We start from the raw sequence: 15,586 nt of genomic DNA on the forward strand, positions 1-15,586 counted from the left end.
CTGTGAGCCAGCCCCACGTCTGCCCCACCATCCAGATCCTGTCCCCAGCCAGCAGTGGGTCAGTGATTCCTGAGAGCCCCCGCCCGGAAGCACCCGGTGCCAGGGCCCGCCGGAGTGGCCACAAAGGAGACACACAGCAGCTGCCTGATCCTAGCTCTGACTAAAGTGGAAAGACAACATGTGACAGTCACAGCCCCCAGCCCAGATCTGCCCACCTGTCGCCCCAGGCAGTTCCCATGCTGCTGTGAGATGGCGCCCCGCCCCCAGCACCCACCTCACCCCGCCCCTCCCCCGGCGCCCGCTGCACCATGCCCCGCCCCCAGCACTCACCTCGCCCCGCCCCCGGCGCACCCCACCCCTCACCACACCATGCCCCGCCCCCAGCACCCACTTCACCCTGCCCCTCCCCCAGCGCCTGCCGCACCCCACCCCCAGCACCCACCTCGCCTGCTGCACCCCACCCCTCGCCGCACCATGCCCCGCCCCCAGCACCCACCTCACCCCACCCCTCCCCCGGCGCCCGCTGCACCATGCCCCGCCCCCAGCACTCACCTCGCCCCGCCCCTCCCCGGCGCACCCCACCCCTCACCACACCATGCCCCGCCCCCAGCACTCACCTCGCCCCGCCCCTCCCCCGGCGCACCCCACCCCTCACCACACCATGCCCCGCCCCCAGCACCCACTTCACCCTGCCCCTCCCCCAGCACCTGCCGCACCCCATCCCTCGCCGCACCATGCCCCGCCCCCAGCACCCACCTCGCCCCGCCCCTCCCCCAGTGCCCGCCGCACCCCACCCCCAGCACCCACCTTGCCTGCTGCACCCCACCCCTCGCCGCACCATGCCCCGCCCCCAGCACTCACCTCGCCCCACCCCTCACCCAGCGCCCGCCACACCCCTCCCTGCACCATGCCCGGTGCCCACCGCACCCCTTCCTGTACCATTCCCTCTCCCCAGCACCTGCCGCACCACTACAGCTACATTTAGGGGAGCAGAACAGGGGCAGGCGCATGGGGAAATTAGAGCTGTCTGGCTATCTATAGGGATCGCCCCTTGCATGGGCACCGCCCCCAAACCACAGCCACACACAGCCCTTGTGATTACACTGAGGGGGCCCAGCCACTTCTGTAGCAGAGCCCTGAGCGATGCAGCTGCAAAGCCCCAGTGATGGCCCCATGCCTGCCTCCTGCCCCAGAACCCAGAGCTCTTGCTCCCCCAGGGGACCTTCCAGGGAAGACCCTAGAAGCTAGATGGGGATGTGGGGCAGCCTCCACCTGCCCTGGCTCTGCTGACCCCTGGGCTGAGGGTGGCTCGGCCGTGGAAAGGCCATGGCCTCCTGCGCTAGCCCCGGGTGGTTGGTTTCGAACATATAGAGGGGGGTGTCCCCGGCAGGCCACCACAGCCTCCCGCATAGCCCAGCCAGGGGCGGGAGGGGAGGCAGCCACCTGGATCAGCAGAGATCTGAGGGGTTTGCACTTTGGTTGGGCCTTAGCCAATTGCAGAGACCGACATGCAGCCCCCCACCCCAATCTCAAGGTGGACTGGAGGCCAGAGGGCCTGGCACAAAGTGGCCACCAGCCTGGAATATCCACTAGCCCCACTACAAGTCTGAGGTCAGAGCCACTGGGCAGACTGCCCCGGACCGGAGCACCTCCACTTCACTCGGGGTCTTTGCGTCAACGCTGGATGCCTGCATCCAAGAGACGCTGCTCCAGCCGGGGCCCCAGTGTGGGCTCTCTGGCCTGCGTGACACTGAATGGGCCCTTCCCCCCTTCTCTGGCTGACACCTCAGCCCCTTGGACATCCAGGGCAAAACCCCACTGACCTGAATGCGTCCCTGAGTTTGGGCTAGGTTCCCCTCTGCCCGGACGGCGTCTTACCTGAGACAGACACCCTCATGACAGCCTCTAGAGGCCTGTTGTTATCCAGCGCCCGGCTCAGGCGCAGCTCCCCGGAGCTGTGGTTCAGCAGCACCAGGTGCAGCTCGTTGCCCTGCTCGAAGCTGTAGGTGAGCGTGTCCGAGACGTCGGGGTCGTGAGCTGGGATGCGGCCGATCACCCCGCTGGGGAAGCTGCTGGACTTGTTGGTGACGTAGTTGTTGAAGAGGATCTCGAAGTTTCTCAGCATGGGAGGGTTGTCGTTCTGGTCCAGCAGGCGGATGTGCACCGTGGCCCGGCTCACTAGCGGGGCCGACGTGGCCTGCACCACGATGACATACTCCGCCTTGGCCTCATAATCCAGATCCATCAGTGCTGTCAGCTCCCCGGAGAAGATGTCAAGCTGGAAGACCTCAGGGATGTTGCCCTCCACGATCTGGTACATGACCTGGGCATTGGTGCCCTCGTCTGGGTCGCTGGCCGTGATCCGTGCCACCGCCAGGCCGATAGGGCTGTTCTCCGTCACAAAGACGTCGAACTCGTCCTGCTCAAAGACTGGGGGGTTGTCGTTCACATCCAGGATGGCCACCTGGATGTCGACAGGGGTCCTCGTGGCCGGGATGCCCTTGTCCACAGCGTAGGCTCGTAGCTCGTAGAGAGGGACATTCTCCCGGTCCAACCGGCGCAACGTCCGCACGATGCCGGAGGTAGATTCAATTATGAAGTCCCCATCCCCATCATCCCCGCCCTGGAAAGTATAGAACACCCTCCCATTAAGCCCCGAGTCCCGGTCGGTGGCAGAGACCTGCAGGACGCTAGTGAAGGCTGGGACGTCCTCGTAGACAGAGCCCTGGTAGGCGTCCCGCAGAAATTGGGGCGCGTTGTCATTGACATCATTGACCAGGATTTCCAAGTAGGTGGTGTCTGATTTCTGTGGAATGCCATTGTCCCGGGCCGTGATGGCCAGTGTATAGGACACTTGGTCCTCGTAGTCCAGCTCCATCTGTGTAGTGACCGCGCCTGTGTCCACATCGATCCGGAACTGGGGGATACTGTCCTCCATAAAGTAGGTGATACGGGCATTCTCCCCCGTGTCCTCATCCGTGGCACTGATGAGCACCACTGTGGTGCCAACCGGCCGGTCCTCATTGATGTTGACAGTGTAGTGGGAGCTCTGGAAGACTGGCCGGTGGGTGTTGGCATCAGTCACATTGACGAAGACCTGGGCCGTGTCGAGCCGGGTGCCGTCGGAAGCAGTGATAATCAGCAGGTACTGCCGCTCCAATTTGTAATCCAGCGGCAGCGCCAGGGTGATGAGGCCGCCCCCACTCTGGCTGGTGATGGAGAAGCGGTTGCGGGTGTTGCCGTTGGCTATCTGGTAGGTGATGACGCTGTTGGCATCCCGGTCGATGGCCGAGACGGTCAGAACACTGGTGCCCACAGCAGCATCCTCGTTCAGCCGCACAGAGTACTCCTTCGCAGTGAACTCGGGGTTGTTGTCGTTCACGTCCAGCACAGTGATGCTGACGCTGGCCGAGGAAGCCATCGGGGGGCTGCCGTGGTCCCGGGCCTCCACCCCAAAGCTGTAGAAATCCATCGTCTCCCGGTCCAGCTCTGAGGCCACCACAATCCAGCCCGTGCTGTTGCTGATGGCGAAGGGAAACCTGGGGCCGGCCTCCAGCAGGGCATACTGCAGCCGGGCATTGTCCCCGGAGTCCGCATCGATGGCCTGGATGTGCAGGACCGAGTAGCCGAGGGGCACGTTCTCCAGCACCGTGGACTGGAAGGGGGTGCTGACGAAGATGGGAGCATTGTCGTTGATGTCCAAGACTTGGATGGTGACCAGCCCGCTGATGTTGGACAGAGGGGGCCGCCCCCCATCCTGGGCCCGGATGCGTAGTGTGTACTCCTTGCTCAGCTCATAGTCCAGCTGGCTGACCACGTCGATGCTGCCCGTCTGGGCGTCAATGTAGAACTGGCCCCGGGTGTTCCCACTCATGATGCTGTAGTGCACCAGGGCATTGCTGCCTTTGTCCCGGTCCGTTGCTGTCACCCGCAGCACGTGGGAGTTGGCAGCCACGTCCTCAGGCACCTGGGCCACATAGCGCTTTTCGCTGAACTGTGGCGCATTGTCATTGTCGTCCTCCACAGCAATGTGGATGGTGGCAGTGGTGCTGCGGGGCCCCGGGTCCCTGCCCTGGTCACTGGCCTCCACCAGGAGCTGGTAGGACTCCACGGCCTCCCTGTCCACCAGCCCCTTGGTGCGGATGACCCCAGAGCGGGGGTCGATCTCAAAGGCTTCGTGGGCCCCACCGCCATTGAGGAGCCGGTAGAGGATGTTGGCGTTGGCGCTGGCGTCCCCGTCGGTGGCCCTGACCGTCAGTACCTCATACCCGATCTCCAGGTTCTCCCGCACGCTCTCCTTGTACTCCCGCTGCTCGAAGGCAGGGTCGTGGTCATTGGTGTCGCTCACCAGGATGGTGAGTGTGGCCAGGGCTGTGCGCCGGGGGGTGCCATGGTCCACGGCCGTCACCCGGAAGACGTGAGTGCTCTTGGTCTCGCGGTCCAGCTCCTCAGCCGTGCTCACGGCCCCGCTCTGGGGGTCTATGGCGAAGAAGCTGTTGGAGCGGCTGTCGAAGAGCGCGGCCATGGAGTAGTGCAGCCGGCCCGCATCACCCTCGTCGGGGTCTGTGGCCTGCAGAGAGATCACTGGGGTGCCGGCTGGCCTGTTCTCTGGCACAGACACCTGGTAGGTGGGCGGCTGGAACTGGGGACTGGTGTTGACATTGCGCTTCCTCCGGCTGCTCCCACCACCCCCACCCGGGGCCCCCTCCACTCCCCGGAGCAGCTTCTCCAGCTCCACCTGCTGCCTGGGGGAGCTCAGGCCCAGACTCCAGTTGACCGAGACCCTAGCGCCCCTCCCCTGACTGGGCTCCCCCGCCCCTTCCCCCTTCGCGCACCGCTCGCACAGCAGCCCCAAGCGCACCGGGTGCCCCGATCGGAGACACATGGCCCGGACAGGGAGGATCAGCTCCCCCGAGGCCTGGGGTGAGAAGCTCCCCCCGGCGCCCCGCACCCTGCACCGCGGCCGGCAACCTCCCCAAGCGGCTGCGGGGGGCAGGGGGATGCGGGAGCCGGGCTCCAGGCACAGCGCCCAGCTCCACCTCCTGCCCCCAGGAGCCTGAGGAAGCAGCAGCCGGCTCAGCAGCTCCCTCCCCCCGGCAGCCCCGCAGCCCTGCCCGGACATGTGCGCCCAGAGGCCAGCTGCACCTGCCCGGCAGAACCAGAGGGCGTGCGGGGCACAGTGCGGCGGCGGCCGGGACCCGTCCAGCAGCATCAGCCGCGTCCCGGCCGCGGGCCCCAGAGCGCACGGCCCGTGGTGCCCGGGCGCTGCGCCCTCCAGCCGTGGCACCCCGAGCGCCAGCAGCAGGAGGAGAGCGCGGCTGGGGTGGCAGCAGCAACCACCCATCTCCCGCTTCAGCGGCGGCTCCTCCAGCGGCTCTGCCCAGCCCCGCGCCTCATGCCTGGCGGGGTACGGGGCAGAGGGGCCTGCCCGGCTCCCTGCGCCCCCCGGCAGCCCCCGGCTCCCTTCCCCGGTTCCGTACGCCCCCGCCCCCGTGCGCCCCCCGGCTCCGCGTCCCCAGTTCCCTGCGCCCCCCCGGCTTCCCGCGTCCCCGTTCTAGGAGACCGAGTCGCCCCCGCCCGAGCGCCCGTGGCCCAACTCCGCTCCGCTCCGCTCTCCCTGCCTGGCAGTCCCGGTTCTGCGGCGCAGCGGCTTGCGGGAGACTCATTACCATAGACCTGCTCAGCGCAGCGCGGCGGCCCTTAAAGGAGCCACGGCAGCCTCGCCACCAGCCGGGGGACCCACCCGGGCACCTGTGGGCAGCCAGGGACAGGGCTCTTCACGGGCACAGGGCAGGTGCTGGGGCGGCTCCTAGGGCAGCCCAGCCTGTCTCCATCAGGCCCATTAGAGTCATCTACCAGGTGAGGGGCAGTGAGACCTAATGGTCAGAGAAGGGGCCCTGGGAGCCAGGACTCCTGGGTTCCTCTCCCAGCCCCCACTGCTCAGCCATTTGCAGAAGAGGGATAAGAAAGTGCGAGATCCTGGGGTGAAATTTGAGGTCATCCACGGAGATTGGCTGGGCAGTGTGCCCTCGTCCATACACACCAGCCAGGGCCGGCTCCAGGCACCAGCTTACCAAGCAGGTGCTTGGGGCAACCACACCAGAGAGGGGCGACACGTCCGACTCTTTGGCGGCAATTCAGCAGTGGGTCCCTCACTCCAGCTCGGAGTGAAGGACCTCCTGCCAAAGTGCCGCAGATCGCAATCGCAGCTTTTTTGTTTGTTTTTTGTTTTGTGAGTGGGGGGTGGCTGTTTGGGGCGGCAAAAACCCTGGAGCTGGCCCTGACACCAGCCCTGGTCTGTAGACACCAGCTCTCTCCATCTGCTCACACTCTGCATTCACAGCTGCCAGGCTCTGTTATGGCCAAGGACTGCTCTGCTCCTGTTAGCTTGACTGAGGGAGGGGGTCTCCAGAGAAGTGGGGTGAACAAACAGGGAGTTGGGATTCAGGGAATGCTGACATGCCCACACTTTATGCACATGCACACCCTGTGCACACACAGACACACTGTGCACACATATACACACACATTCACTGTGCACATGCTATATGCACACTTTGCACTCAACACATGCACATACAGACACACAAGCACACACACACACTCACTCCTCTTCCAGAATTAATGCAGCAAAGCAGAAAGGAAATAGCTAGTCAATAAACTCCAAACTAGCCCCCAGTCCAGTGACCCATCCTTGGTGGGCAGGTGAGTGGAGATCGCAGTGACACCCTGGGAGACTAAATCCGTGTAGCCAAGGGCCCCGCTGCATGTTGGGGTGGGCGAGGAAGCAGGCCTGAGCCTGGAAGCTGCTGACTTCAATTTCCAGGAGAGGTTTGTTTGTGTAATGGCCTAAGTCAGCCTTTCTCAGCTTCCCCGGCATCACAGACAAGGGACAAGGAAACTGTCCTGGCCCGGGGTTCTGTAGCCACCAGATCTCATATAAACGGGACACCCCAGCCTCCTGCTATGTCCCGTGCTCCGGGGGTCAGAGCCTCGGCTGGTGTAAACCAGTGTACTTCCCTTTACATCAGCTTAGCACTGGGCCCATTCAGTGTAAACAGACCATGGAGGAGTTGATCTTACTAGCTGGAGATTTTCAGAAATATGTTTTCAAAGTTGTTGTGCCATCAAATTAAAAAGGGGCATTGCCAAGCTGTGGATCGGAGTCATTTCCGGGCCACGCAGCATGCTCAGAGTGCTGCCAAACACCTCCAGGAGTAACCAGCACCTGGCACCTTTCAGGCAAAGGGTGACACTGCCGCAGCAAACGAAGCAGTCTCAGCGAGTGGGTCTCACTTCCTGCGCCAGCTGTACGCCGAGTTCCATACAGTTCCTCCTGATTTACACCATGGTGGGTGAGAGGGGAATCAGGCCCAGTGGGTTATTCCTGATTTGCACCAGGGTGAGCACAAAGGGGAACTGGGCCCAGTGGGTTACTCCTGATTTACACCAGGGTGAGTGCAAGGGGAATTGGGCCCAGTGGGTTACTCCTGATTTACACCAGGGTGAGCGCGAGGGGAACTGGGCCCAGTGGGTTACTCCCGATTTACACCAGGGTGAGCGCGAGGGGAACTGGGCCCAGTGGGTTACTCCCGATTTACACCTGGGCGAATGGCATGAACGTCGGGTCTAGCCATGCCAAGAACTGGCCTGTTGCCCTGACTGGGAGCTGATTTAGGCCCAGGGCGGATTGGCTGCACTGGGGACAGGGGCAGATTCAAACACTCCCTGCACATTAGCATCACCTTTCACGGGGTGACACTGGATCTTGATTCTGATGATTGGGGGAGGGGGGTTTCCTGTTTGAGACGATGTTGGGGGGGAGGGGGACTAAATCTTGGTTAGTAGCTTTAGTTGCATCTATCATCGATAAGTGCTCTGTGTCCTCCTGCTTCGGGGCAGAAACTAACTACAGACTTCCCAAGTGTGTGTGTGGGGAACTTCTTCTGAAGCATCTGATCCTGGCCCCGCAGGAACAGAGCCCGGCGCTGACCCGACCCGGCCCGGCTGTTTCTCCTGCACTGGGTTTGTTTGTGGTTTTTGCTGCTGGCTCCAGGCCGAAGCCAGTGACTTCCCTGCAGCGCTGGTGCCCAGCACCCCTCGCCTACCCGGCTCCAGCCCAGGGGTTCCCCGGCCGGTCCGCACCCTGTGACCAGGGAGGTGCTTCCCCCCGCGCCGCGCCACGCTCCAGACGGCCGAGCGCACGTTGCCTTGTGTATATTTTGCAAGGACACGAACCTGGCTGCACCTGCGCACGGCTCGGAGCAGGCGGGTGCTGCGCCCTCTTAAAAGGGCGATGCCACGCTCCGCCGCCAGGGCAATTGTCCCCTGCACGGCCCTGCCCGAGCCAGGCGTTGCTGCGTTTGCCGGGCAGGCCCGAGACTGGCAGCTGAAGAAAGCTGTGGCTGGGGCCAGAGTGTATTAATTCAGCTGCACGCCTGAGTGCCCTGAACAAAGAGCCACAAACGCCACTGAAGTCAGGCCCCAGAGACTGGAGCTCCCCGTCTCTGCCTGAGCGAGTCTGCTGGCTTGGGCTGAAAGGTGCTGGGGGCTGCTAGTGATTAGTTCTTGTGGAGATGAGGACAAGAGTAGATGGAGACGCGCTACCTGCTGCAAGGGCCAGATACTGCAGCCTCGGCCGAGGATTTTGCACAAGTGGGGTCAGCCCCTGGCTACAGTGTGTTGTGCCAAATCTCCATTAGCAGTTAACATTACAGGGCCTATGACACGCTGTTCTATACCATGCAGGAGGTGGCATGGCAGTGGTGACTCATACATCAGCCAGGCCATTCCATTGGGGTTAACTGGGAAAATATGGCACCCCCCCACCCCCTTCCTTGCCCATTGTCCAGCAAAGTAGCTGCCTGACCCTAGCTCTGTGTTGGGCTCACAGGTCTAGCCCGCTCTCTCCACGTCACCCCTCAGGTGGCTGCTCGTGAACAGGGCCAGAGAGAAGAATGTTCCCCCTACTTTTCCAGGTTCTGCTCTGTGTCCCCCCTCTGGCCCCAGGCTAATCCGTTCCCCTCCCATCCTGTGCTGAGCGCCCCGCAGGCCCGGGGTTCTGCTCACACTGACCTCAGGGTGTGAGCGGGGCTGTGGTTTGTGGGGGTCTTTCATCAGGCAGCAGGGGAGAGCAGCATGTAAAGGTCAGGCCAGGGAGGCAGGAGGCTGGGGGAGGTTAGGCACAAACTACTTTTAACTCCTGAACTGCCATTTCCAAGTGACGTCCTGTTAATTGGACCCAATTCACTTTTGAGCAGCATCCAGGCACATTGTGACAGGCCCTATGCAGCGGTTTGGGCATGGTCTGTGTCAGCCCTTTGTATCTGGGCTGTGAGGCAAACGTCTGGCACTGAGAAGGTGGCAGCTAGAAGTGTGTGTGTGTGTGTGACATATTGTCCAGGCCAGATCCTCAGCTGGTGTGAAGCAGAGACACCCACTGACTCCAATGGCCTCTATGACCCTTCTCTGCATGGCAGACGGCACCGCAGAGCCCTGGGAGCGAACAGGAGGTTTCTAAATACAGGCTGCTTCGGAAAATGAACCAGCCTAATCCCTAACCCAGCACAGAACCACACCCCAGGAGAGCACCGAGCAGCACAGGGCTCCATGCCAGGTAATGACAGTTCAGAGGACGCCGGAGTCAGGGCCCATTCTTTTCCCAGCTGGCTGGTTTTAAAGTTTGCTGGCACCGGGAAGGGATTAAATACGCCAGACCTGGGAGTGTGTTAGAGGAGGCTAAATTAGCCTCGCCTTGGTTTGCTGAAGTTTTCTGGTCCCATTTAGCAGTGACCAGGCCTGGCTTGCGAATGAGCCGTCCCAGCTCCTGATGAGCAGGGAAATGGGATTCCACTAAAGCAAGCGGTGCTGGCTGGCCAGCAGAGCGGTATCTTCATCCTGTATCAGCTGGGTTGCCGTAGCACCCAGGACCCCATGGTGCTAGGCGCTGTAGAAAACCCAGAACAATAAGCTGAGCTGAGCACCAGGCTGGCAGTGCCCAAAGATCCCACTGGGCTCAGGGCACTGTTGTGCCAGGTGCTGTACGAACATAGAACAAAGCCAATCCCTGCCCTGAAGAGAGTCCAGCCTGGGTTACTGATGGTCCCGTGCGAGGAGGCGGCGTGAGGGGATGGCAGCAAAGGGCTGAGCTCACGTGGGCGCAGATTCCTGCCACCTCATCTGCTCAGCAGCATTGGGAGCCGATCTGAGTTGGAGCTGGGCCAGAAGGCAGGAGCCAGAGGTCAGGGCTCAATCCTGGGAGGTGCTGAGTAGCTGCAGCTCACGCTGACATCAGGACAGCTCAGGATCGGGCCCTAGGACAGGAGGGCCTGGCTTGCTTTGTGTGCAGAGCAGACACAGCCCCACGCAGTGCGAGGCACCCACGGACAGGCTGAGTCAGGTGGGTACCTGATGGGTGGTGCAGAGGGGACAGCTCACACTCAGGCCCAGGGGAGCAGCCTAGACCCCCCTTCATTTCCAGGGGGCACACTGGGCCTGAAGGAAGGCAAGGGACCAGCACCCATAGGGGGGCCACACTGCCTGGGAGCATTCAAGAGCCTCTGTGAGCCTGCAGAGTGAGCTAGGCCTGGGGTGGGAGTGGGGGGTCATCCTCCTTCCTCCCTGGAGGCTGTCAGAGGCATTGGCCTTCTGCAGCTTGTTAACTTAATTAGCAGCCTGGCTTTCCCTGTGCCCATCACAGGGCTGGCACTGCACTGGAGCTAGGGGAGCAGATACACAAGCACCACTCAGAGGGGAACTTCAGAGACCCGGATGGTCCTGGGCACAACCAGGGGAAAACTTGGGCTGCCGGGGCCAGTCTGCACCCTGGGCTTGTAGATAAATCTCTGATAATTATCATATGACTTTACATTGTGCCTCTTCATATAACCTTGTGGTGGGTCTACCCACGTGTGACCTCTGTTTTCATGGGACTTTGTATCAAAGCCTCATTTAGAAACTTTGCATTGCCCTTGGTATAATATTATAGCCCCTAAGGATAGAATAAGATAGAAGAAAAATTTCTTTTTGCTAGCAGTAGAACAAGAGCTCTTCCCCCCACTCTTAATCAATTGCCCTGTTGAATGAATGAGGTGTGGATGAGCAAGGCATGGAAGGCAGCACCTCCAGACAGCCTCAACTGTTGGAGAGGGGCTGGGAGCCAGACCCAAAGACAATAAAACGTGTCAAGTGGGCTCATTAAAAACAAGCAGACATACCGACGGCCTCGGGGGTTAGAAGCAAGCACCTTCTTTTGGAAACACCCTCTTTGCAGCATTGGGACAACACTCAAAAGAAAGCAGCACAAAGGACCAATGGACACAGACACAGAGTTTGAATCTGGTATAAATTTGCATAAGAGAAAAGCTGCTATAAAAGTGAGGTGTCTTGCAGAGGACCCCGGGTCTCGTCTTGTCAACATGGGAGCATCGATCCGGATCGGCAGAAGCCCGGCTCCACCCCCTCCCCCATCTAACTCACCTGGCCAGTAAAGTTAAGGGGAGCAACTAATTGGTAACAACAAGACGGAGTGTGTTTGTGTGTGTGTGTGTGTGTGTAAGTGTAATATATTATATGCATATAATACAGAGTTAATGAATACATGTATTACTAATAAATGTGGCGTTTTGCCTTATTCCCCCTAAAAAGATCCTGTGCAGTACTTTAAGTACAACATTTTGGTGGAGAATGCGAAAGGGGGAGCAAGCATAGAATCCACAGTTATTATAAAACTGGTGTGCACACCGCCAGCTTTAGCAAGCCTGGCACTATAGGAAAAAGAGTGTAAACTTTCAGTTAATTAACCAAACTCTGAAGGATATAGGAGTTTAGGTTTAAATTGTGTTATACAGGTACATACTAGGAAAAAAAAGTGTAAACTTTCAGTTAATTAACCAAACTCTGAAGAATATAGTTTAGGTTTTAAATTGTGTTATAGAGGTACATACACCCTCAGCCGTAGCAAGACTGAGATAAAGAGGAGAACTTAGTGTTTCTCACTCTGATCCGGGGAAGGATTTGTATAATTGGTGTATGAACCCTCGGTGGTAGCAGACCGAGTAATACAGAGGGAGGCTTAGTGTCTCTCCCTCTGGCCCAGAGTGGGTTAAAAACATAAGATACAGATCTTGTTCTGTTAAGCCAAACTCTGAAGGATATAGGAGTTTGGGCAGTGTAGTGTGGTTTATGTTTGTTTGTTTGTTTGTTTTGTTTTTTGTAAGTAATATTGTGGTAATTTCACAATTTTGCAGAAAATGTTTAAGGAATGGGACCAGGAAGGGTGGGGGTTAGTTGGAAAGCCCACCCTCCTTGCTAAATTGGTAGTGGAACAAGGCTTGTGCCCATGGAAAGGAACTGTTTATTGGAAAAAGCAGGATCGGGCCCAGGCAAGCAACAGATAGAGAAACTGGAAAACAGGTTGGGTACAGAGAGTTAAAACAGCACTCTCAAATCTTACAGCAGCAGTAACATCAGGAGAAGAAACATTTAAGACCCCAGAAGGGGCAGACCTTTGGGACCCCTCTGGAGATTGGGAAGGGGGATATTTGGGTAAATTCCTCCTCCCAGGGCCAAAATGCCATTGAATCAGTTAACAACAGTGCCTGCTTCTGCCTCAGATCTCCAGGCCATGGCAAAATGGCTGGAGATTTTAAAACAGAATTTTTTTTCTAGATGGAGTGTTAACGCCCTTTTACTGAGAAAAAGGAAGGATTTACACTCACAAAAAATGTACCTTTTAATTAGCATTTGTGCAGCCCCAAGTACCAAACACACTGTGGCAGAGACCAAGCAGTTTCTGCCATGGTGAAAGCACTGTGCTAATTTGTTTCCAAGCTTCTATCTTTCAGGCTCTGAACCAGAACATCAGGAGAGCTGGTACCAGCTGAAGAGTTATAAAATACCATGGTTATAGTGTCATGACAAAGTCTGTGTTCAGTGTTCTGTGTTGCATGTTCTGTGTCTGTCTCTGGTGGTGTCCTGTGCTAGCATTGGGTCCAGAAAAAGAGGGGGTACTACACTAGACAGGGCAAATGTCTTTTCCTCTCTCTACTTCCCCCATGTCCATCCAATTTATCAATCACCACTTGTGTCCAAAACACTTTGGTCCCCAGGGCATCAGGTTTATTTTTTGTTAGGTTCTCTAATAGTCATTTTGTTGTTAATTTTTGTTATTAATACATTTGTATTGTTAGTTACATTTGCTTGTATTGTTAATTCCACACTTTCCTCTATGCACTCTGGTTCTACTTCCCCAAGCCCTGAAGGGTAGTTCTTGGGCCTCCATAACCTGTAAGACCTTGGCCCATAATTGAATGGCCCCATCTTTCAGGTCCCCAAAAACCTCTAAGAACAACTATTAAAAATAGGAAATTCTACAACATTTTAGCAACTAAATGTTAGTTTAAGTCCAAATCAGCTTAACCTTGCATAACAACTGTGGTACTCCTACAAAATCTTATTTGTTGTGTGTGCTTAAGAAGGTCCTGACCTCAGTGAATTTTATTGTTTGATGGCTATTGCAGCATCAAACTTGGGCCTCATTTTATTTGTCAATGTACCCAATTATTGTAATGGTAATGGTTTTGTTGTATTTCCAATTATTATCATTATAATTATTTGCATTTGTGTTTGTTATATCTGGTGTTTAGTCAATTGTAATAGTTTTAGTTATATTCACCTGGTTATAATGGTTTGGTTTGTTTGCAACAAATACAAAAGATTTATGTGGTGACCACTCAAGAATTGTTCTTGAGAGGTCAAAAGGGGGCAATGTAGATAAATCTCTGATAATTTTCATATGACTTTACATTGTGCCTCTTCATATAACCTTGTGGTGGGTCTTCCCACGTGTGACCTCTGTTTTCATGGGACTTTGTATCAAAGCCTCATTTAGAAACTTTGCATTGCCCTTGGTATAATATTATAGCCCCTAAGGATAGAATAAGATAGAAGAAAAATTTCTTTTTGCTAGCAGTAGAACAAGAGCTCTCCCCCCCACCACTCTTAATCAATTGCCCTGTTGAATAAATGAGGTGTGAATGAGCAAGGCATGAAAGGCAGCACCTTCAGACAGCCTCAACTGTTGGAGAGGGGCTGGGAGACAGACCTAAAGACAATAAAACGTGTCAAGTGGGCTCATTAAAAACAAGCAGACATACCGACGGCCTCGGGGGTTAGAAGCAAGCACCTTCTTTTGGAAACACCCTCTTTGCAGCATTGGGACAACACTCAAAAGAAAGCAGCACAAAGGACCAATGGACACAGACACAGAGTTTGAATCTGGTATAAATTTGCATAAGAGAAAAGCTGCTATAAAAGTGAGGTGTCTTGCAGAGGACCCCGGGTCTCGTCTTGTCAACATGGGAGCATCGATCCGGATCGGCAGAAGCCCGGCTCCACCCCCTCCCCCATCTAACTCACCTGGCCAGTGAAGTTAAGGGGAGCAACTAATTGGTAACAACAAGACGGAGTGTGTTTGTGTGTGTGTGTAAGTGTAATATATTATATGCATATAATACAGAGTTAATGAATACATGTATTACTAACAAATGTGGCATTTTGCCTTATTCCCCCTAAAAAGATCCTGTGCAGTACTTTAAGTACAACAGGCTAATGCAGATGCGGCAGGTCTCAGGCAGGCAGTGTTGGGTGGGAGCCAGGACTCCTGGGGACTATGCCTGGCTCAGGCACTGACGTACCCTATGACCCTGGGCAAGTCACTTAAACTCTCTGATCTTCCTCTGGCCAATGAGCATGAGCTGCCTGCACATGGCAAAGCATGTTCAGGTGCAAGGCCTGAGGCAAACGCAGGGGCTTGTTACTGTTCTGCGGAGGCCTGAGGGAGATCCTGGGAGGAGGGTCTGCTGGCTCTGAGCTGTGCTGGATGAGCGAGGCACCTGGGGTTTGCAGCTGACAAAGCAGGGCGGTTTGGGGCAAAGGGGGGGGGGGTCCCTCCAAACATCCCACCTCTTGCCAAGTGCCCTGGAGCCCTTTTTCCTTTGGTTGCAGGGAACCCCCTGCAGCTCACGTCTACGCTCGCCCCCCCATGTCCCCTACGACCTCTGGGCTTCCCAGGGAAACATGGATGGCAGGAGCGATGGGCAAAGAACCTGGGGGGAAAGGGGGTGCTGGGCAAACACTCAAGATCCAGATGTTTTTGCTGAATCTTGGGTCGGCAGAACTCAGCCTGGGAATCGCTGCTCCCAGCCCGCTCTCCGTCATAGTGGAAATACTCTGAGCCCAGTGGGACCAGGCAGGGGGTGAGATGATGCCCAGGGAGCCAGCGGTCTCACACTGTCCAGCAGAACATTTATGACCCTCAAAATATTTGGGATCCAATTTAGCCGGTCTTCCCCCTCCGCCCACCAGCCCAGCATGTGACACGGGTCCACACTGGGAACAGGACAGGCAGTTTCACAGAGCTGGCTGGCTCTTGTAAGCCAAGCGGAACTTTGGCCAGTGTCACTCAGGGTGTCTCCGCTGCAATTAGAAACCCAAGGCTGGTCTGTGCCAGCTGCCTGGGGCTTGCAGGGTTCGGGCTAAGGGGCTGCGTAATTGCGGGTAAATGTTAATTGTCTGGAGCACACAC

General features: G+C 57.1%; 1 protein-coding gene across 3 annotated transcripts in view; it reads right to left on the minus strand.

Annotated features, from left to right (window-relative positions):
• CELSR2 (cadherin EGF LAG seven-pass G-type receptor 2) overlaps positions 1-5,624 on the minus strand; it is a 64,431-nt gene extending 58,807 nt beyond the window's left edge. For 2 of the 3 annotated variants that reach the window (XM_024112584.3, XM_008176079.4), the window contains exon 1: positions 1,879-5,623. In XM_024112584.3, coding sequence (XP_023968352.3) covers positions 1,879-5,344 — 3,466 coding nt within the window. In that variant the 5' untranslated portion in view covers positions 5,345-5,623. Of the gene's footprint in view, positions 1-1,878 lie in introns of all 3 variants that reach the window. The other variant, XM_065592447.1, reaches the window with a different exon arrangement.
• Between the last annotated feature and the right edge of the window lie 9,962 nt (positions 5,625-15,586).

The sequence above is a fragment of the Chrysemys picta genome, chromosome 4 (assembly GCF_011386835.1).
Source record: "Chrysemys picta bellii isolate R12L10 chromosome 4, ASM1138683v2, whole genome shotgun sequence".
Taxonomy (NCBI): domain Eukaryota; kingdom Metazoa; phylum Chordata; order Testudines; family Emydidae; genus Chrysemys; species Chrysemys picta.